The sequence below is a fragment of the Salmo trutta genome, chromosome 39, assembly GCF_901001165.1.
Source record: "Salmo trutta chromosome 39, fSalTru1.1, whole genome shotgun sequence".
NCBI classification, from domain to species: domain Eukaryota; kingdom Metazoa; phylum Chordata; class Actinopteri; order Salmoniformes; family Salmonidae; genus Salmo; species Salmo trutta.
In genome coordinates, this window is record NC_042995.1 from 19,943,451 (window position 1) to 19,967,468 (window position 24,018).

Consider the following 24,018-nt stretch of genomic DNA (forward strand, 5'->3'; position numbering starts at 1 on the left):
GGGAATAGGTTGTCCTAATTCTATAAAGTTTTTATCTTGGAATAAAGCTTGAATTTACAATCTGAATTCAATCTCTTGTCCACTACAGATGCAGAACGGTTACTATTGCTAGTGAAACCTACTATGAACATGGCGACTGGGCAAGTCGTCTGCTCACACAGCAATTAAAACGCAGAGCTGCTACCTGTCTTATTCCCCAAATTAAAGATTCCTCTCATAGCTTGATTTCTGACCCTACGGGGATCAATGACACCTTCAAATCTTTCTATTCCTCCCTGTATACGACTGAATTTCCTTCAGATACTGCCAATATGGCTACATTTTTGGGTGAACTGGAGACTCCCACAGTTGAGGCTGAAACTGCAGATGACATTGATTCCCCTCTCAGCCTTGAAGAAGTTATTCAGTCTATCAAGTCAATGCAGAGCAGCAAGGCTCCAGGGCCTGATGGGTTTCCAACTGAGTTCTTTAAGAAATTCTATACCAAGTTGGCCCCTTTACTTTTATCTATGTATAATGAATCACTTGAACGTGGCTCATTGCCACCTACCCTAACACAGGCTTCTCCTTAAGAAGGGGAAAAGACCCCACTTCCTGTTCTTCAATTAGGCCCCTAAGTTTCCTTAATGTGGATGTAAAGGTGCTGGCAAAGGTGATAGCGAGGCGTCTGGAAGTAGTTTTACCAAGACTCATATCACAGGAACAAACCGGCTTTATAAAGGACAGATATTCATTTTTTAACGTTCGGATGCTGTTTAACATTATTTATTCTAAACAATTCTCCAACTCCTCTGAGGTGGTAATCTCCTTAGACGCAGAGAAGGTATTTGACAGAACTGAATGGGAGTACCTATTTGCTGTTCTTAAAAAAATTGGATTTGGGGACACATTTTTGCTCATGGATCCGTCTCTGTATACCTCTCCCCGGGCCAGTGTCTGTACTAATGACACCCATTCTGATTATTTTGCCCTGGAACATGGGACATGCCAAGGCTGCCCACTGTCCCCTTTAGTATTTGCCGTCGCCATTGAGCCCTTTTCAGTAGCTTTACGGGCATCCTCCTCTTTCCAGGGTGTAGCACGGGAAGGAGTTGAATATAGGTTATCATTATATGCAGATGATTTGTTACTCTATGTAAATAACTCTGTAACCTGTTTACCTTCTATCCTTTCTATTCTGGAGAACTTTGGCTCCTTCTCCGGTTACAAGCTGAATCTCCAGAAAAGTGAGTGCTTCCCAATCAATCCAGAAACGCTACACCTCCAGCAGACATACTTGCCCTTTCAGCTTAGCCACTCTGGTTTCAAATACCTTGGAGTGAACGTAACTCGTTCATTACATGCTCTTTTTTCTGCAAACTTTGCTCCCCTTCTTGCGCAAATGAAAACTGATTTTCAGAGATGGGATAGCTTACCACTATCACTTATAGGAAGGATTAATGCTGTAAAAATGAACAGTTTACCCAAATTCCTTTATCTATTTCAATCTATCCCATTGTTTTTACCAACGTTTTTTTTTTTTAAGTCAATCAATCAGGCTGTTACCACATTTATCTGGGGAGGAAAGGTACCCAGTCAGTAGATCTTTATTTCAAAGATGCAAGTTTACTGGAGGGCTGACACTACCCAATTTGTTATACTATTACTGGGTATCAAACTTTCAGAAATTGCCATTCTGGTTACATGCTCCAGATACCCCATGGTGCCACCTAGAGGCACATTCTTGTATTTCTGCTTCTCTTCCTTCTTTACTCTGTTCTTCTCTCCCAACATCCCCCTCTCACTATACTCACAATCCTGTAGTGCTTTCCACACTTAAGATTTGGTACCAGTTTCGATGGCATTTTAAATTCTCCTCTGCATCTACTATGGGTCCTATTGACAAGAATCACTTATTCCCTGCTTCCCTAATAGATAATGCTTTCTCTCACTGGACAAGGAAAGGTATTAAGTTCTTCCAATACTTTTCTAGTATTTTTTCTAGTTTTCCCAACCTGGTCTCTAAATAGTCTTTGCCTCCATATCACTTTTTCCGTTACCTTCCAATTAGGCATTGTGTCTCCTCCCAATTTTCTGGCTTCCCTGCTCCACCCCCTTGCCAACCCTGGGATGGCATATTGACTCTATTACCTCGATAGAAAGCAATCATTTCTCAGATATATCTGCATATTTTTTCATTGGACAAACACTCCACCAACAAAACTCAATCTGCTTGGGAACGGGAAATGGGTGTTGAATTTACACAGGAGTGGGATGAGGCGATTGATAGAGTCTTGGTGGTTCCAAACAATTTAAGGTTTTACATAGAGTGCATTTTTACAAATCCAGATTGTCTGAAATATATCCAAATATAAATGATGAGTGTGATAGATGTCATGTCTCACCATGTGACCTTAGTCACATGTGCATTCAATGCTCTAAACTACAAGATTACTGGGATTCTATTTTTATAACTGTATCTGATGTGCTTGAAATTAACCTGCAGCCATGTCCCTTGATAACTGTTTTTGGTATTGCATAAGACTTGTTCTCCTTGGACCCCAAACATGCCGATGTTGTTGCTTTTACATCCTTATTAACTCGACGTAGAATTCTTCTCCAGTGGAAGTCTGCTCAGCCCCCCTCTACTTCCCAATGGGTCAACGATGTAATGTTCTTCCTAAAGCTTGAGAAAATGTATTATTCTCTTAGGGGTTCCAATGATACATTTGTTAGAAAATGGCAACCATTTATATCATACTTTAATGGCTTGCAGAGGCTCCCCTCTGATGAGATGCTTTAAGGTTTCCCAGTAGGTATTACCAGTAATCAATACATAATAGGTACAGTCATCAATATAATGCTATCCAGTCCAAGCACGTTTGTCTAAGATTAACTGATCATTTATTTATTTCTGTTTTTGTATTTGGAATCTGTATTGAGTTGTTTGTATATTTTTCCCCCCTGTATTCTTGATTGTTTATTTGTTGCGATATCTCTGTAGAATTGTTGTTTTCTAGGACCGAATTGAGGGAGGGTGTGGGGTGGGTTGGCTATATGGGGTGATCAGAGTGGGTGGTTGGGAGGGGGTGGGTGGTTGGGAGGGAGGGAAGGAATTGAGGTGGGTGGAAGGGGTAGGGCAGAGAGGTAGGGAAGGGACTAGGGGGGTTGGGTGGATGTGTTGTGTGGAGGGAGGGAGGGAGGGAGGGAGGGAGGGAGGGAGGGAGGGAGGGAGGGAGGGAGGGAGGGAGGGAGAAAGGGTGGTTGGGATATGGTCAAATCTTTGTACTTACATTGATGTACAGTCGTGGCCAAAAGTTTTGAGAATGACACAAATATGAATTTTCACAAAGTCTGCTGCCTCAGTTTGTATGATGGCAATTTGCATATACTCTAGAATGTTATGAAGAGTGATCAGATGAATTGCAATTAATTGCAAAGTCCCTCTTTGCCATGCAAATGAACTGAATCCCCAAAAAACATTCCCAAGTCATTTCAGCCCTGCCACAAAAGGACCAGCTGACATCATATCAGTGATTCTCTCGTTAACACAGGTGTGAGTGTTGACGACGACAAGGCTGGAGATCACTCTGTCATGCTGATTGAGTTCGAATAACAGACTGGAAGCTTCAAAAGGAGGGTGGTGCTTGGAATCGTTGTTCTTCCTCTGTCAATCATGGTTACCTGCAAGAAAACTCGTGCCGTCATCATTGCTTTGCACAAAAAGGGCTTCGCAGGCAAGGATATTGCTGCCAGTAAGATTGCACCTAAATCAACCATTTATCGGATCATCAAGAACTTCAAGTAGAGCGGTTCAATTGTTGTGAAGAAGGCTTCAGGGCGCCCAAGAAAGTCCAGCAAGCGCCAGGACTGTCTCCTAAAGTTGATTCAGCTGCGGGATCGGGGCACCACCAGTACAGAGCATGCTCAGGAATGGCAGCAGGCAGGTGGGAGTGCATCTGCACGCATAGTGAGGCGAAGACTTTTGGAGGATGACCTGGTGTCAAGAAGGGCAGCAAAGAAATCGGAAAGGAAAAACATCAGGGACAGATTGATATTCTGCAAAAGGTACAGGGATTGGACTGCTGAGGACTGGGGTAAAGTCATTTTCTCTGATGAATCCCCTTTCCGATTGTTTGGGGCATCCGGAAAAAAGCTTGTCCGGAGAAGACAAGGTGAGCGCTACCATCAGTCCTGTGTCATGCCAACAGTAAAGCATCCTGAGACCATTCATGTGTGGGGTTGCTTCTTAGCCAAGGGAGTGGGCTCACTCACAATTTTGCCTAAGAACACAGCCATGAATAAAGAATGGTACCAACACATCCTCCGTGAACAACTTCTCCCAACCATCCAGGAACAGTTTGGTGATGAACAATGCCTTTTCCAGCATGATGGAGCACCTTGCCATAAGGCAAAAGGGATAACTAAGTGGCTCGGGGAACAAAACATCAATATTTTGTGTCCATGGCCAGGAAACTCCCCAGACCTTAATCCCATTGAGAACTTGTGGTGAATCCTCAAAAGGCGGGGGGACAAACAAAACCCCACAAATTCCGACAAACTCCAAGCATTGATTATGCAAGAATGGGCTGCCATCAGTCAGGAGTTAATTGACAGCATGCCAGGGCGGATTGCAGAGGTCTTGAAAAAGAAGGGTCAACACTGCAAATATTGACTCTTTGCATCAACTTCATGTAATTGTCAATAAAAGCCTTTGACACTTATGAAATGCTTGTAATTATACTTCAGTATTCCATAGTAACATCTGACAAAAATATCTAGACACTCAAGCAGCAGACTTTGTGAAAATTAATATTTGTGTCATTCTCAAAACTTTTGGCCATGACTGTACATTTTGTAAAACTTGAATAAATTTTTTTATATAAAAAAACAACATTACAACTATCTCAAGTAACATTAGGGTGATGAGATATTCCCAGTGCATTGTAATGTCTCATGTTTCCTTGGAAATGTGCATTCCATCTCTCCCGCTTTGCCTCTCATTGAGAGTACATGGCTGTACTCTTGAGTAAAACCTCTTAACTCACTCACTGATCTCTTATGATTAGTTGCTAATGTCCCATCTGCTATTGTCATCCTCAGACCATAAATAAGCCACCATGCCAACAGAAACGACCCAAGATGAGGAGCTGAGTGGAGCTAATGCACTTTTGTATCCAATCACAGTGTTTGTACAGTATGCTCTTTTTAGAGACTGTTTAGGGCCCATAGACTTAAGGAGTAACTTAAACACAATGCATCCTCATCCCTTTACAGAAGTTACAATTTGGCTTATTGGACCATTATTCACAGATAATTGGTCAATCTGGATGTATTTGCTATAGCGTCTTCTGTGCTAACGATACAGCATAAAGCAGTAAACAAACTTCTCTACTTGTCATCGTCTATTTGTCATGCCTTAACAAAATAGATGTAGATATTTTCCTTCGGCTCACTTCTCTACACGACAGGATCCATTAAGTGCTCTGTCTGTAGCCTCACTGACTCTTTAAGTTGGCAGTTTATTCTATGTCTTTTTATAAAATGCCAGTTTGTTCTGTCTGAAAATTCCTATTCTTAACTCTATTCTGTGAATGCAGTATTTATTCAACTGCTTTGTATTCATCAGAGGAGAAACAGGGAAAAGTGGGCAGAGTAAAATACTGTATTTGATTATTTCCACTGGGAGATGAAAGAGTTCACAGTGAGGCTTTTTATACATCTCTTTTCTGCAACACCTGCAACGGATTTTGTTGTTGTTGTGTTTTAAGTGTTTCACAGAACAAGTAAGACATATGGCAAATTTCGAGGTTAAGTTGTAAAATGTTGTATACTTTGTAGGCTTTGTACAATAGCCATAGCTGTTTATGAAACATGTATCATGGTTTCCTGCAATTACTGCATCATTCTGCTTAACAAAGTCACGCTAAAGACGTTTCCTTAAAAAAAGTAGCCTAGTCCTAGCTAAAAATAATCCTCAGTATCATGAATATGGTAATGTGATTGCAGTGTCATAGCACATGATGAATCATTCAAACGATCAAAGATGCCGTTCAGGTTTGAAGAACAGTCTTTTACACTAAGGTTGATTGAGGACTCTTTAGCCTTGTTCACACTGCAGGCCTTAATGCTCAAATCCGTTTTGTTTTTCAAATCAGTTTTGGAATACTGACTGTCCAAACAGCAAGTTACAAGTAACCAAATCGGATTTGTGTGTGTTCAGACAGCAGTTATTTGCTGACTTGTCTACACTTGTCTTAGAAAATACGGGTGTGTGAACACTGGTGTAGGCTGATTGGTGGTGGAGCTTGCGCTTCCTATCACTCAGAAGTTATGTAGTAAGATAAGGTGGCTGCCATGGACGTTTCCCAGTTACTTTGAATGTTCAACATCATAGTGTAAGAACACATTTAAAGCCTCAAAGGATAAAATTATCCAACTTTCAAAACAAGTCCTTTTTGGCTAGCCACAGCAGTAAACTAGCTAGCTAGGTAGCTATTTCTAGCACATTCACTAATGTGTTTGTAAACAATAAACTAGCTAGTTAGCTACCACATGTACTGTTCAAACTGTCAACAGAGCTAGAAAGCAACAAGATATGCCAAATAACAGTAAAAAAAACACTTGAGGGCAAATAAATCTGATTTAAATCTGATTAAGAATCAGATTTGTATCTGATTTCAAACCACCTATGAAGGTCGTTTGAAATGTGTCTTGAAATATCCAATTCCATGTGGTTTTTGGCTGTTCAGAATGCAGGATTGGATTTGAATCACTTAAACTGTGTAACGCCCTGGCCATAGAGAGGGGTTTTTGTTCTCTATTTTGGTTAGGCCAGGGTGTTACATGGGTGGGCGTTCTATGTTTATTTTTCTATGTTGGTTTGTTTCTTTGGTTGGCCGTGTCTGGATCCCAATCAGGAACAGCTGTAGTTCGTTGTTGCTGATTGGGAGTCATACATAGGCAGCCTGTTTTTCCTTTGGGGTTTGTGGGTGATTGTTTTCTGTTTAGAGTTTTTCCTGACAGGACTGTTTGGCTGTCGTCTTTTGTTTATTTTTGTAAAGTGTTCTCTTTTCCAACCAAATATTTCAAAGATGAATACACATCCTCCGCTGCACCTTGGTCTCATTACGACGACGACCGTTACAAACTGCCAGTATAAATTGGTGCTATATACTGTGTGTATATATATATATACTGCTCAAAAAAATAAAGGGAACACTTAAACAACACAATGTAACTCAAGTCAATCACACTTCTGTGAAATCAAACTGTCCACTTAGGAAGCAACACTGATTGACAATAAATTTCGCATGCTGTTGTGCAAATGGAATAGACAACAGGTGGAAATTATAGGCAATTAGCAAGACACCCCCAATAAAGGAGTGGTTCTGCAGGTGGGGACCACAGACCACTTCTCAGTTCCTATGCTTCCTGGCTGATGTTTTGGTCACTTTTGAATGCTGGCGGTGCTTTCACTTTAGTGGTAGCATGAGACGGATTCTACAACCCACACAAGTGGCTCAGGTAGTGCAGCTCATCCAGGATGGCACATCAATGCGAGCTGTGGCAAGAAGGTTTGCTGTGTCTGTCAGCGTAGTGTCCAGAGCATGGAGGCGCTACCAGGAGACAGGCCAGTACATCAGGAGACGTGGAGGAGGCCGTAGGAGGGCAACAACCCAGCAGCAGGACCGCTACCTCCGCCTTTGTGCAAGGAGGAGCAGGAGGAGCACTGCCAGAGCCCTGCAAAATGACCTCCAGCAGGCCACAAATGTGCATGTGTCTGCTCAAACGGTCAGAAACAGACTCCATGAGGGTGGTATGAGGGCCCGACGTCCACAGGTGGGGTTGTGCTTACAGCCCAACACCGTGCAGGACGTTTGGCATTTGCCAGAGAACAACAAGATTGGCAAATTCGCCACTGGCACCCTGTGCTCTTCACAGATGAAAGCAGGTTCACACTGAGCACGTGACAGATGTGACAGAGTCTGGAGACGGCATGGAGAACGTTCTGCTGCCTGCAACATCCTCCAGCATGACCGGTTTGGCGGTGGCTCAATCATGGTGTGGGGTGGCCTTTCTTTGGGGGGCCGCACAGCCCTCCATGTGCTCGCCAGAGGTAGCCTGACTGCCATTAGGTACCGAGATGAGATCCTCAGACCCCTTGTGAGACCATATGCTGGTGCGGTTGGCCCTGGGTTCCTCCTAATGCAAGACAATGCTAGACCTCATGTGGCTGAGGTGTGTCAGCAGTTCCTGCAAAAGGAAGGCATTGATGCTATGGACTGGCCCGCCCGTTCCCCAGACCTGAATCCAATTGAGCACATCTGGGACATCATGTCTCGCTCCATTGACCAACGCCACGTTGCACCACAGACTGTCCAGGAGTTGGCGGATGCTTTAGTCCAGGTCTGGGAGGAGATCCCTCAGGAGACCATCCGCCACCTCATCAGGAGCATGCCCAGGTGTTGTAGGGAGGTCATACAGGCACGTGGAAGCCACACACACTACTGAGCCTCATTTTGACTTGTTTTAAGGACATTACATCAAAGTTGGATCAGCCTGTAGTGTGGTTTTCCACTTTAATTTTGAGTGTGACTCCAAATCCAGACCTCCATGGGTTGATAAATTGGATTTCCATTGATTATTTTTGTGTGATTTTGTTGTCAGCACATTCAACTATGTAAAGAAAAAAGTATTTAATAAGATTATTTCATTCATTCAGATCTAGGATGTGCTATTTTAGTGTTCCCTTTATTTTTTTTAGCAGTATATATATATATATATACTGATCATTTCTTTGTCAGTATAAAGAAATGATCAGTATGGTAGGTTTATTTGAACAGTGAGAGACAGAATAACAACCAAAAAATCCAGAAAAAACGCATGTCAAAAATGTTATAAATATATTTGCATTTTAATGAGGGAAATTTTGTTGTTATTTTGTCTCTCACTGTTCAAATAAACCTACCATTAAAATTATAAACTGATCATTTCTTTGCCAGTGGGCAAACGTACAAAGTCAACAGGGGATCAAATACTTTTTTCCCTCACTGTATATATATATATATACAGTTGAAGTCGGTAGTTTACCTACACTGAGGTTGGATTCATTAAAACTCGTTTTACAACGATCCAGTGGGTCAGAAGTTTACATACACTATGTTGACTGTACCTTTAAACAGCTTGGAAAATTCCAGAATATGATGGCATGGCTTTAGAAGCTTCTGATAGGCTAATTGACATTATTTGAGTCAATTGGAGTTGTACCTGTGGATGTATTTCAAGGCCTACCTTCAACCTCAGTGCCTCTTCGCTTGACATCATGGGAAAATCAAAAGAAATCAGCCAAGGCCTCAGAAAAAAAATGTAGACTTCCACAAGTCTGGTTCATCTTTGGGAGCAATTTCCAAATGCCTGAAGGTACCACATTCATCTGTACAAACAATAGTATGCAAGTACCGCTCAGGAAAGAGACACGTTCTGTCTCCTAGAGATGAACGTACTGAGTTTAAATTTAAACTGAGTTTAAATGTATTTGGTTAAGGTGTATGCAAACTTCCGACTTCAACTTTATATATAGATAGATATTTAAACATTATGATTGATTCATAATGGAGAGTTATTGTGAACATACATGAACTATACAAAATAAAGAATCAAGAAATGATGTGTTATTCTTTGTCCCTTTGAGTCACCGTAGCAACAACATAACCAGAAACACTTCCTCAAAATAGTCAGAATTAATCTAACATGCACTATATACAGTGCATTCGGAAAGTATTCAGACCCCTTGACTTTTCCATATTTTGTTAAGTTACAGCTTTATTCTAAAATAGATTAAAGTTTTTTGTCATAATAAATGCACAAACTGTATTGACCGGGAACATATGGTAAGCTTTAGTCACCAAATTCTCACCAAGCGCACCAATTTTCAATGTCCTCAGAATAGAAAGTAACTTCCAGACTAATTTGGAGCATGTAATTATGCCAGCATGCCAAATGGTCCTAATTATTTTCCCCAATCATCACCTAATTAAATCACCAGTTTACTGCACCTGGTATTCCCAGGGGGTCTCCTGTCACAGTACTAACCAGGCCCGATGCTGAACAGGCGTGTTCAGGGTGGTATGGCCACAAGCGTATTGTTTTACCCCGTTTCCACCCAAAATTAGGTCCCTTGGCTCATTTCTGCAACTCCTCAATGGGCTCGGGAGAGGCGAAGGTCGGGATACGCATCCTGCGAAACATGACCCACCTGTCCGCCCACTTCTTACCACACTGCTCGCTTAACCCAGATATCAGCTGCACCAATGTGTCGGAGAAAACACCGTTTGACTGACGACCGGAGTCAGCTTGCAGGAAACCGGCAATGTCACAAGAAGACGCCAGAGCACGGTGAGCCAAGGAAATCCCCACTGGCCAAACCCTCTCCTACGCCGGACAGCGCTGGGTCAATAGTGTGCAGTCCTATGAGGATTGAACCTCAGGCTGTATTGGCGCATCAGCACTCTGGTGCAGTGCTTTTGACTGCTGCGTCACCCAGGAACCCCTCAAAATTACCAGTTTACTATTAGGCAACTAATTCATCCTCTGTTTGGATCAGGTAGTTGATGGGATAACTTTCTTGGCTAGTTTTCATATTAATGATAGTGAAACTTCATTCACAACATATTATTGTTGTTATAGAATCTGTATCTGTCATACATAATCTGTATTTGTCATACATTGCAAAGTATGATATCATGTTAATGTGTGTACTTTCATTGTATTGCTATTTGGAATGCTTTCCAAGTCTTTCACAAACAGTGATGCGTCATCAACTGTGAAACGGACTACGATGATGGGGCCTGACCTGTCCAGCTAAGTCACACACTTTCTGATGGAGGAGATGGAAGACTCCACGATGGGACAGCTAGTACTCCTGGAGACTGACGTCGCACCCTGGTGGGAGGATACCTTCTACGAGGAGAGCGCCAAGTCTCTAATGACCATGGACAAGAAGTTAATGCAGGCTGAGCAGATGGCGACCATCTTCTTGAGTCTCCACCGTGTCGTGGCAAGCCTTTGGGTGGTAACTATTACATGGACTCAATGCTGTTATTTTTTTAAGGTCTAATCACCTCTCTCCACATCTTTCATGGTTCCTCTGATTGTTTTGTACAATGCAGAGTATCCACAGGGGGGAAATTGTAGTGTAAACATTTGAGAAGGTGATACTCGTGACTAGTGACTTGCAGGTGCTGAGACCCAGCAGGATGACTCCATAGGAGGCTGCTGAGAGGAAGACGGCTCATAATAATGGCTGGAATGGAGTCAATGGAATGGAGTCAATGGAATGGTGTCAATGGAATGTTCGCTACCATTCCATGTATTCCGTTCCAGCCATTACTATGTGCCCGTCCTGATCAGGCTCTTGATTGTGGTCTGTGGAATGTTGTCCCACTCCTCTTCAATGGCTGTGTGAAGTTTCTGGATATTGGCGGGAACTGGAACACGCTGTCGTACACATCGATCCAAAGCATCCCAAACATACTCAATAGATGACATGTCTGGTGAGTATGTAGGCCATGGAAGAACTGGGAAATTTTCAGGTTTCCAGGAATTGTATAGAGATCCTTACGACTTCAGGCTGTGCATTATCATGCTAAAACATGAGGTGATGGCGGCGGGTGAATGACACGACAATGGGCCTCAGGATCTCGTCACAGAATCTCTGTGCATTCAAATTGCCATCGATGAAATGCATTTGTGTTCATTGTCCGTAGCTTATGCCTTCCCATACCATACATGAAGGGACGTCGCGTGCGCCATCCGTATGGTTAGTGAGAAAGTCCATGTTGCAAATGTACCCTCCCTTACTAGACGTCCGACCACGTCCGATAAATCCGCGGACGGCGTCGGGCCGCTCGCGGGGGCCGGATCTTCCAGGAAGTCATCGAACGGAGTCTCTCGGACCTTCGGTTTCCGTTTAATTAAATTTTCAAATTTTGGTCATTTCCTTGCAGTCCCGGATTATTCCACGAGAGGGCGTATGGAATCATATTGCAAATGTAACATATATCACCAATCGCGACACGGCTTTTTCTCCTAAACGGAAGATAATTCGAAGACGAAACTCGGTCTGCGTGGGTTTGGCATAATGGGCAGTTGGCCCCGAACAGGATGGAGTCGAGGCCTCGACGCTTTTCGAGTTAAGGCTATTTTTCTGGGATTGAAAGTCAAAGAGGAAAATAGAGTGCTGATTTGACCGCTTCACATCAAACTACATGAGCCTACGGTGTCAGGAGAAAAGGAACCATGCATTTACCAATGTTCATTTCAGAGAAATTGTACAATGACACATTGGTGATATTCAACAACAAGAGGTTTTTTTTTCCAAAAAAGTTACATATCCAGTTGCAGCGTGTTCAGATGAGTCCGTTAAGGCAGGTTTCGGAGCTCTGCGAGATTTCTGTGATTTTCTGTGATTTTCTGAAACAACACACACTTGTTCAACCCTCTGTAAATAAGTCAGTTCTTAACAGAAACACTTAAAACTCAATATTCTATAAGAGCCTAACATTCAGATTCCTGTGTCAACCAGAAATGCCTTATAATGGTTTCATAGGGGCTGTTTTGAAGGGTTAAAAAGGTCAGATCTTTCCACAACTTCATATGTGTGACTAGGCAACCCTCATGAACTGTAAATCAGTCATTTATCCCATCAGATGTCAAAGAAAAGCTCTCTCAAACACACACACAGAGAGGACGGAGTGACACAGTGCGGTGCTTAAAGACACAAAGAGCCTGCAATGGCATTACCATTATCTCTAGGCTGAGACGAGTTCAATGAGACGCCCCGCTTGACCGTAGCTTGCTCGGTATGAGCGCAGTGACCGTGAGAAAACTAGGCCCAAAATGAGGCCTGCACCAATATGTCAAGGGCTTATGGGTGACAGTGAGAGAACCATTAGGGTTAGAAGCACAATTCAACCTCAGGAGCGTTCCTGAGGTCCTCCCGATCTGTGCAAGCCTAACCTTGACCCTGTGGCATTAACCCTTCACAGTGAAAAGAAGGTGTTTAGATCAAACTGTGTGCAATGACTTCTCTCCCCATAGGAATACATTGACAATTCTCCTAAATTCAACCTGAAGTCTATGTGGGTTATGAATGCCTTATGAACCTGTCTTCTATAACAATCCATCAGGCTACTGTGAGGTCTACCTGTGTCGATTCTAAGGTTCCTGGAGCAACCGGAAGTTGTTAAAAACAGCCAAGAGCTATTGTCATATGGTCAACCTGCATATAGTGAAAATCACGCAACTCAACCATCTGTCATTCAGTCAATTCTTAAGGTAGAGACTTCATATTCAGGATTCTGTTTATGTCTACCCCAAAGACAACGTGTGTGAAGTAAGAGCTTCATGTGACAACCGGAAGTTGTTAAAAACAGCCAAGAGCTATTGTCATATGGTCAACCTGCATATAGTGAAAATCACGCAACTCAACCATCTGTTATTCAGTCAATTCTTAAGGTAGAGACTTCATATTCAGGATTCTGTTTATGTCTAACCCAAAGACAACGTGTGTGAAGCAATAGCTTCCTGTGACAACGGGAAGTGGTTAAAACAGCCTAGAGCTATTGTCATATGGTCAACCTGCATATAGTGAAAATCACGCAACTCAACCATCTGTTTCTCAGTCAATTCTTAAGGTAGAGACTTCTTATTCAGGATTCTGTTTATGTCTACCCCAAAGACAACGTGTGTGAAGCAATAGCTTCCTGTGACAACCGGAAGTGGTTAAAAACACCCAAGAGCTATTGTCATATTGCCACCTGCAGATAGTGAAAATCACGCAACTCAACCATCTGTTACTCAGTCAATTCTTAAGGTAGAGACTTCTTATTCAGGATTCTGTTTCTGTCTACCCCAAAGACAACGTGTGTGAAGCAAGAGCTTCCTGTGACAACCGGAAGTGGTTAAAAACACCCAAGAGCTATTGTCATATTGCCACCTGCAGATAGTGAAAATCACGCAACTCAACCATCTTTTACTCAGTCAATTCTTAAGGTAGAGACTTCTTATTCAGGATTCTGTTTATGTCTACCCCAAAGACAACGTGTGTGAAGCAAGAGCTTCCTGTGACAACCGGAAGTGGTTAAAATCACCCAAGAGCTATTGTCATATTACGTGCGCATAGTGAAAATCACGCAACTCAACCATCTGTTTCTCAGTCAATTCTTAAGGTAGAGACTTCTTATTCAGGATTCTGTTTATGTCTACCCCAAAGACAACGTGTGTGAAGCAACAGCTTCCTGTGACAACCGGAAGTGGTTAAAAACACCCAAGAGCTATTGTCATATTGCCACCTGCAGATAGTGAAAATCACGCAACTCAACCATCTGTTACTCAGTCAATTCTTAAGGTACAGACTTCATATTCAGGATTCTGTTTATGTCTACCCCAAAGACAACGTGTGTGAAGTAAGAGCTTCCTGTGACAACCGGAAGTTGTTAAAAACAGCCAAGAGCTATTGTCATATGGTCAACCTGCATATAGTGAAAATCACGCAACTCAACCATCTGTTACTCAGTCAATTCTTAAGGTAGAGACTTCTTATTCAGGATTCTGTTTATGTCTACCCCAAAGACAACGTGTGTTGAGTAAGAACTTCCTGTGACAACGGGAAGTGGTTAAAACAGCCTAGAGCCATTGTCATATGGTCAACCTGCATATAGTGAAAATCACGCAACTCAACCATCTGTTACTCAGTCAATTCTTAAGGTAGAGACTTCTTATTCATGATTCTGTTTATGTGTACCCCAAAGACAACGTGTGTGAAGCAAGAGCTTCCTGTGACAACCGGAAGTGGTTAAAATCACCCAAGTGCTATTGTCATATTACGTGCGCATAGTGAAAATCATGCAACTCAACCATCTGTTTCTCAGTCAATTCTTAAGGTAGAGACTTCTTATTCAGGATTCCGTTTATGTCTACCCCAAAGACAACGTGTGTGAAGCAAGAGCTTCCTGTGACAACCGGAAGTGGTTAAAATCACTCAAGAGCTATTGTCATATTACGTGCGCATAGTGAAAATCACGCAACTCAACCATCTGTTTCTCAGTCAATTCTTAAGGTAGAGACTTCTTATTCAGGATTCTGTTTATGTCTACCCCAAAGACAACGTGTGTTGAGTAAGAACTTCCTGTGACAACGGGAAGTGGTTAAAACAGCCTAGAGCTATTGTCATATGGACAACCTGCATATAGTGAAAATCACGCAACTCAACCATCTGTTACTCAGTCAATTCTTAAGGTAGAGACTTCTTATTCAGGATTCTGTTTATGTCTACCCCAAAGACAACGTGTGTGAAGCAACAGCTTCCTGTGACAACCGGAAGTGGTTAAAAACACCCAAGAGCTATTGTCATATTGCCACCTGCAGATAGTGAAAATCACGCAACTCAACCATCTGTTTCTCAGTCAATTCTTAAGGTAGAGACTTCTTATTCAGGATTCTGTTTATGTCTACCCCAAAGACAACGTGTGTTGAGTAAGAACTTCCTGTGACAACGGGAAGTGGTTAAAACAGCCTAGAGCTATTGTCATATGGACAACCTGCATATAGTGAAAATCACGCAACTCAACCATCTGTTACTCAGTCAATTCTTAAGGTAGAGACTTCTTATTCAGGATTCTGTTTATGTCTACCCCAAAGACAACGTGTGTTGAGTAAGAACTTCCTGTGACAACGGGAAGTGGTTAAAACAGCCTAGAGCTATTGTCATATGGACAACCTGCATATAGTGAAAATCACGCAACTCAACCATCTGTTACTCAGTCAATTCTTAAGGTAGAGACTTCTTATTCAGGATTCTGTTTATGTCTACCCCAAAGACAACGTGTGTGAAGCAAGAGCTTCCTGTGACAACCGGAAGTGGTTAAAATCACCCAAGAGCTATTGTCATATTACGTGTGCATAGTGAAAATCACGCAACTCAACCGTCTGTTTCTCAGTCAATTCTTAAGGTAGAGACTTCTTATTCAGGATTCCGTTTATGTCTACCCCAAAGACAACGTGTGTGAAGCAAGAGCTTCCTGTGACAACCGGAAGTGGTTAAAATCACCCAAGAGCTATTGTCATATTACGTGCGCATAGTGAAAATCACGCAACTCAACCGTCTATTTCTCAGTCAATTCTTAAGGTAGAGACTTCTTATTCAGGATTCCGTTTATGTCTACCCCAAAGACAACGTGTGTGAAGCAAGAGCTTCCTGTGACAACCGGAAGTGGTTAAAATCACCCAAGAGCTATTGTCATATTACGTGCGCATAGTGAAAATCACGCAACTCAACCATCTGTTTCTCAGTCAATTCTTAAGGTAGAGACTTCTTATTCAGGATTCCGTTTATGTCTACCCCAAAGACAACGTGTGTGAAGCAAGAGCTTCCTGTGACAACCGGAAGTGGTTTAAAATAGCCTAGAGCTATTGTCATATTGCCACCTGCAGATAGTGAAAATCACGCAACTCAACCATCTGTTTCTCAGTCAATTCTTAAGGTAGAGACTTCTTATTTAGGATTCTGTTTCTGTCTACCCCAACGACAACGTGTGTGAAGCAAGAGCTTCCTGTGACAACCGGAAGTGGTTAAAAACACCCAAGAGCTATTGTCATATTACGTGCGCATAGTGAAAATCATGCAACTCAACCATCTGTTTCTCAGTCAATTCTTAAGGTAGAGACTTCTTATTCAGGATTCTGTTTATTTCTACCCCAAAGACAACGTGTGTGAAGCAACAGCTTCCTGTGACAACCGGAAGTGGTTAAAAACACCCAAGAGCTATTGTCATATTGCCACCTGCAGATAGTGAAAATCACGCAACTCAACCATCTGTTTCTCAGTCAATTCTTAAGGTAGAGACTTCATATTCAGGATTCTGTATATGCCTACCCCAAAGACAACGTGTGTCTATTCTTTTTGCAAAAAAAACAAAAACACACACACAATTTGGCCATAGGTACATAGTATGGGGCTTAGAGGCTTATACCGCCTTCAATAGTTACTTTCGTTCAAACGATTCAAGAACCGTCAGACCTAGAGCTCCGAAATTTTAGAAACCTGTTCTAGAGCTCAAGTCGATAGTGCACGGTGATTTATGGGGCTCTAGAAGGTTCTCTGACCGAGAAACCGCCTCGTACATTTGCAATATTTTCAATTCATTTTGAATATCACGGACATGGCGACATGTAGAAATGTCCCAGAGTCGCAAGACTAGGTGCATTGAAACCGCCTCGGCCCATAGAGACGGACCCCAATGTCTCTGTCCGATAGCTCATTCAGGGGCCCCGTAGTAACGCCCTGAAAAAGTGGATTTTCAGCACCAATTAGGCCATTGCTCGGGCACCGAATGACCTATCGAGCCGAAACTTGGGATTCGGGGTCGCCTCACATAGGCCTACACATAATGTCAGAGCTGGACCCGCAGCTATAACGTAACTATGTGTTTTAGGTTTTTTTATGGTTAAAATTGAAAGCACTGTGAATTATGGGCCTTCTCTGACATATGTGATAGTTGGCTTCTATACGAGTTGGAAAAAGTGGATTTGGTGTCAGATGCTATCAGTTTGGTGTCAAAATGACATCTAATTGACTGATGGACGCTGACTGCTGGGTGACGAGCAATGGAGAGGAACCACAGTCACTGCCCGGCCATCCCGAGTTCATCGAGCCAGTCAATAATGCATTTCTGCAGTATTTTTGAGCATGCCTAAATTTGTGATGCTAAATGCCCATTGAATCATATTGCAAACGTAACGCGCAATATTGCAAATGTAACGCGCATTTGCAAGATGATTCAACAGCAAAAAATATCACCAAAGTTGACATGATGAAATCAACACAACGAGCGATGGAGAGGAACCACAGTCACTGCACGGCCATCCCGAGATCATCGGGCCAGTCAATTATGCATTCTGAGCATGTCAAATTCGTTAAAAATGTTAAAAGCAACAGAGTCCCACTTCTCCCTCATCATACATGACAAGTAGACCATCTGCGTTGATTGATGGCTCAACATAGGGATATATATCATTTGGGCAGTATAAATGCCATTTGGAACATGGTTCACTGACTTTTGGGTTTGGAAACCGACTTCCTATGATCGTACATGGCAAACGGACAAACATACTGATTTGGCACATTCAATACTTTCATACATGTATAATTGACAAAAAAAGAATTGGACATTTAATTTGCACATTTCTAATGGCATTTGGCAAAAAATATAAATATGTGACTTTTGACTTCCTATGAAATCATATTCCAAATGCACAAATCATATGCCTTATGCACAAGCAAATATGTCACTTTTGACTTCCTATGAAATCATATTCCAAATGCACAAAACATATTCCAAATGCCTTATGCACAAGCAAAAACAACCCAAAAAATTATGTCAATAAAATATGTCAAAAGTATGTCCATACAGCTCTTATACATGTGTAATTGACATAAAAATCAAAAAAAAATCGAAAAACGGTCCAGAAACCACTTTTTTAGGGTTGAAAAGTTTTCAAAAAATATGTCATTTTTTCAAAATTTGACACTTGGGACTTGAATTGTGTTACATTTGCAATATGAAAATTCACTGCGGAGAGCTCTAGCTATCTTTTGGATATTTGCTGTAATTTGGCACTTGCAATACTTCCACAAGTGACAAAAAAAAGCATTGGATATGTCATTTTGCAAAAAAAATGAAAAAAAAAATGTCACTTTTTTCCTATGAAATCATATTCAAAATGCACAAATCATATGCCTTGCGCACAAGCAAAAGCAACCCAAAAAACGACATCAATAAAAAACGTCAGAAGCATGTTCATACAGCTCTTATACATGTGTAATTGACATAACAATCGAAAAAAATTCGAAAAACGGTCCAGAAACCACTTTTTTACAAGATGCTACGTTTTCAAAAAAAATATCATTTTATCAAAATCTGAGACTTGGGTAAGAATTGGGTATCATTTGCTGTATGAAAAACCAAGGTGGAGCACGCTCGCCATCTAAAGGAAATTTGGGGTGTTACAATTGGCAATTGCCATCGGAAAATTGCCATATGATTGGCCCGGAGATGGGCCGATTTGGGTGGTTATTTCAATCGTGTGTATGATTCGTGCTATGCCAATATGTTGCCATGTTATTTTGTCCAAATCAGGGGGGTAATCCCTTACATAACCCCACCACCACCATGGGGCACTCTGTTCACAACGTTGACATCACACAATGCCATACACACCGTCTGCCATCTGCCCAGTACTGTTGAAACCAGGATTCATCCGTGAAGTGCACACTTCTCCAGCGTGCCAGTGGCCATCAAAGGTGAGCATTTGCCCACTGAAGTCGGTTACAACGCCGAACTACAGTCAGGTCAAAACTCTGGTGAGGATGATGAGCAGGCAGATGAGCTTCCCTGAGACGGTTTCTGACAGCTTTTGCAGAAATTCTTTGGTTGTGCAAACCAGTTTCATCAGCTGTCCAGTCTCAGACGATCCCGCAGATGAAGAAGACGGGCTGGCATGGTTACACATAGTCTGCGGTTGTGAGGCCAGTTGGACGTACTGCCAAATTCTATAAAATGACGTTGGATGCGGCTTTTGGTAGACAAATTAATATTACATTCTCTGGCAACAGCTCTGGTGGATGTTCCTGCAGTCAGCATGCCAATTGCACGCTCCCTCAAAACTTGAGACATCTGTGGCATTGTATTGTGTGACAAAACTGCACATTTTAGAGTACCTTGTATTGTCTCCAGCACAAGCTGCACCTGTGTAATGATCATGCTTTTAAGCAGCTTCTTGATATGCCACACCTGCCTTGATGACAGATATGCACACTCTTGGCATTCTCTCAGCCAGCTTCATGAAGTTGTCAACTGGAATGCATTTCAATGAACCTTGCCTTGTTAAAAGTTGATTTGTGGAATTTCTTTCCTTCTTAATTGTGGATGGATTATCTTGGAAAAGGAGAAATGCTCACAAATTTGTGCACAACATTTGAGAGAAATAAGCTTTTTTTGTATATGGAACATTTCTGGGATCTTTTATTTCAGCTCATGAAACATGGGACTGACACTTTACATGTTGCATTTATAATTTTGTTCAGAATAAATTGTCATGTTTGGATTGTTTCAAGAGTTCATAAAGAATTTTGATATATTCTATTGTACGGTGAGTGCTCTGGATGTATTGTTACAGGGACACTGTGTTACGCTGAAGGCAGATAGTTAAAAGAGGAGTGACACGGGTGTGCTCTTATCACTTTAACGTAGTTGATTAGATTAGAATCTTGGTATGAGTTCCTGCCTATTGTTTTCACTAGCAAAGTGCAAGTAAATGTTAATTCAGGCTGGGCGTGAGTTTCTGCTTGAATTTTTTAAAAGTCAGTGAATTCGTTCATACTTTGAGAACCTGTTAGTAAGCTCCTTTGTGTATCACACACGAAGTATTTTCTCTTAGAGATGATTTTGAATTGAAGATATATGTAACCACGTTAAGTCTTACGTAGCTGATAGTCATCTAATTTGTAGCGTATCATGTATTTCATGTACACTGGAATTGTTTGAGTGTTCATTCTTTTGTGACTAATAAATCCTATTAGTTGAATTGAGTAAATGCATTCCTCGTTTTACAGAGTAATTAGTAGGTCTATTGGTAAATATAACTTACACTAGACATAGTATGTGCTTGGGTTCCACCTTGACATCCCTACATGACACAATAAATGAACGCTAGAACATTGGTCGCCAGGATTACTGTAGCTATTTGTATCTCGTCTCTTAATAATTGCATAACGCCGCAAAATAGACACATGTTCATTATAGTCGTACTGAGAGTTGATGTAAGGCTAGATCCTCCAGAAATGTACATGGCCTGCTGCATTTATTCACCTAATAATGAAGTCAGATTGATGAATGTCGTTTATTATTACATTCAACATCATTTCGTTCAACTACACACTCACCTCGACAGTGTACTCCTTCATCATATCCGTCCTCACAATCTCTCGCTCCATTGCAAAGTTTATTGAAGTGGATGCACATTTTGGAGCCAATGCACTGCATGTGATTCGGCGGACATCTCACCAACTCAGCTTTTGTACCTAAAATGAGAATTAAAAACAAATATCATGGGTTCAAAGTAATATTCTTGATTTGGTCATCAACATGAAGACGCTGTAGGCTTATGAGAGTCAGGAAAGTTAAGCTGTCTTTCCCATGACAAAAGATACAAAGGTGTATTAATAGTTTCTTTAATGAGACTATTGTGTTGGTGGTATACTTTTACCATCCCCACATGTTCACCCCACCAGTCTTGTCAAACATATACCGTGAATGTTTTCTTTAGAGTTGGTGCTTCATGGTTAACACCCAAGGTTTCCCCTCTATTGACATTCCCTGTGGATCCATTCCCTGTGGATCCATTTTTATGATCCCAGGAAGAGGATCATATATCATTTAGAAAATGCGAAGAAAGAAAATATAAATACAGTACCGGTCAAAAGTTTGGACACACCTACTCATTCAAGGGTTTTTCTTTATTTCTACTATGTTTTACATATATATCAGTACAAATTTTTTAAAGCAGTCTAGAATCAGTTTGCAATTAAATCACAGAGTGGGTTCATTTATTATATCCCACAGGGCTACTCAACATCTATTATATTCACTAAAGCAATACTTATGAATAGGTTTTGAAAAGGGAACCGAAAGCAATGTCTCGGCGAACCATTATTTGCTTATTGCAATACCAAAAAAGAATCTACTGTAAATCGTATCTAACCTGATAGTCTGCAGCTATACAAATATATCACAGAGCAACATTACCTCACGACTATTCCTCCATTATAGAAATGTGCCATTTTTTATGATTCTACAAATTAATTTTTTATTTTTATTTCACCTTTATATAACCAGGTAGGCTAGTTGAGAACAAGTTCTCATTTGCAACTGTGACCCGGCCAAGATAAAGCATAGTAATTCAACACATACAACAACACAGAGTTACACATGGAATAAACAAAACATAGTCAATAATACAGTACAACATAAGAAAAAAGTCTATATACAGTGAGTGGTAAGATAAGGGAGTTAAGGCAATAAATAGGCCATGGTGGCAAAGTAATTACAATATAGCAATTAAACACTGGAATGGTAGATGTGCAGAAGATGAATGTGCAAGTAGAGATACTGGGGTGCAAAGGAGCAAGATAACAAAATAAATACAGTATGGGGATGAGGTAGGTAGATAGATGGGCTGTTTACAGATGGGCTATGTACAGGTGCAGTGATCTGTGAGCTGCTCTGACAGCTGGTGCTTAAAGCTAGTGAGGGAGATATGAGTCTCCAGCTTCAGAGATTTTTAAGGCGGTGCTTTACCTAACATGTAGATAACCTGTAGCCAGTGGGTTTGGCGACGAGTATGAAGCGAGGGCCAACCAACGAGAGCGTACAGGTCGCAATGGTGGGTAGTGTATGGGGCTTTGGTGACAAAACGGATGGCACTGTGATAGACTGCATCCAGTTTGTTGAGTAGAGTGTTGGAGGCTATTTTATAGATGACATCACCGAAGTCGAGGTTCGGTAGGATGGTCAGTTTTACGAGGGTATGTTTGGCAGCATGAGTGAAGGATGCTTTGTTGCGATATAGGAAGCCAATTCTAGATTTAATTTTGGATTGGACATGCTTAATGTGAGTCTGGAAGGAGAGTTTACAGTCTAACCAGACACCTAGGTATTTGTAGTTGTCCACGTATTCTAAGTCAGAGCTGTCCAGAGTAGTGATGCTGGACGGGCGAGCAGGTGCGGGCAGTGATCGATTGAATAGCATGCATTTAGTTTGACTTGCGTTTAAGAGCAGTTGGAGGCCATGGAAGGAGAGTTGTATGGTGTCGTGTGCGTAGAGGTGGATCAGAGAATCACCAGCAGCAAGAGCAATATCATTGATGTATACAGAGAAGAGAGTCGGCCCGAGAATTGAACCCTGTGGCACCCCCATAGAAACTGCCAGAGGTCCGGACAACAGGCCCTCCGATTTGACACACTGAACTCTATCGGAGAAGTAGTTGGTAACCAGGCGAGGCAATCATTTGAGAAACCAAGGCTGTCAAGTCTGCCAATAAGAATATGGTGATTGACAGAGTCGAAAGCCTTGGCCAGGTCGATGAATGCGGCTGCACAGTAATGTCTCTTATCGATGGAGGTTATGATGTCGTTTAGGACCTTGAGCGTGGCTGAGGTGCACCCATGACCAGCTCTGAAACCAGATTGCATAGCGGAGAAGGTACGGTGGGATTCGAAATGGTCGGTAATCTGTTTGTTAACTTGGCTTTCGAAGACCTTAGAAAGACAGGGTAAGATAGATTTAGGTCTGTAGCAGTTTGGGTCTAGAGTGTCACCCCCTTTGAAGAGGGGGATGACCGCGGCAGCTTTCCAATCTTTGGGAATCTCAGACGATAAGAAAGAGAGGTTGAACAGGCTAGTAATAGGGGTTGCAACAATTTCGGCAGATCATTTTAGAAAGAGAGGGTCCAGATTGTCTAGCCTGGCTGATTTGTAGGGGTCCAGATTTTGCAGCTCTTTCAGAACATCAGCTATCTGGATTTGGGTGAAGGAGAAATGGTGGGGGCTTTGGCGGATTGCTGTGGAGGGTGCCGGGCAGTTGACCGGGGTAGGGGTAGCCAGATAACAGACAGAACAGGTAGAGGGCAGAACACACGGATCCCCCACCAAATCAAACCCACCACAACCCTCCCCATGCTCTGACAGAGCCCCACCCCAAAACCAGACTTATTAAAGCAGACATGATATACAATGAGGGCTCTAATTAAACAAACCTAACGCAATGGTCAAGCTAAGTGCTGGGCGGTAGCGTTATAGGTCCGGGGTTGTGTCAGAAATATTTTTGCTATTTTCACAAGCACACTTATTGGAAGTCAGTAGGGAGAAAGGGCTGGGTTTTGATGAATTAACAAGTTCTGGGTGTGTCAAAGCTTGGACC

At 41.9% G+C, this 24,018-nt stretch overlaps 1 protein-coding gene across 1 annotated transcript in view; it reads right to left on the minus strand.

The window, feature by feature from the left end:
- LOC115179354 (low-density lipoprotein receptor-related protein 1B) overlaps window positions 1-24,018 on the minus strand; it is a 203,359-nt gene that overhangs the window by 142,700 nt on the left and 36,641 nt on the right. The window contains exon 2 of the mRNA XM_029740789.1: window positions 20,984-21,121. Coding sequence (XP_029596649.1) covers window positions 20,984-21,121 — 138 coding nt within the window. The remainder of the gene's footprint in view (window positions 1-20,983; window positions 21,122-24,018) is intronic.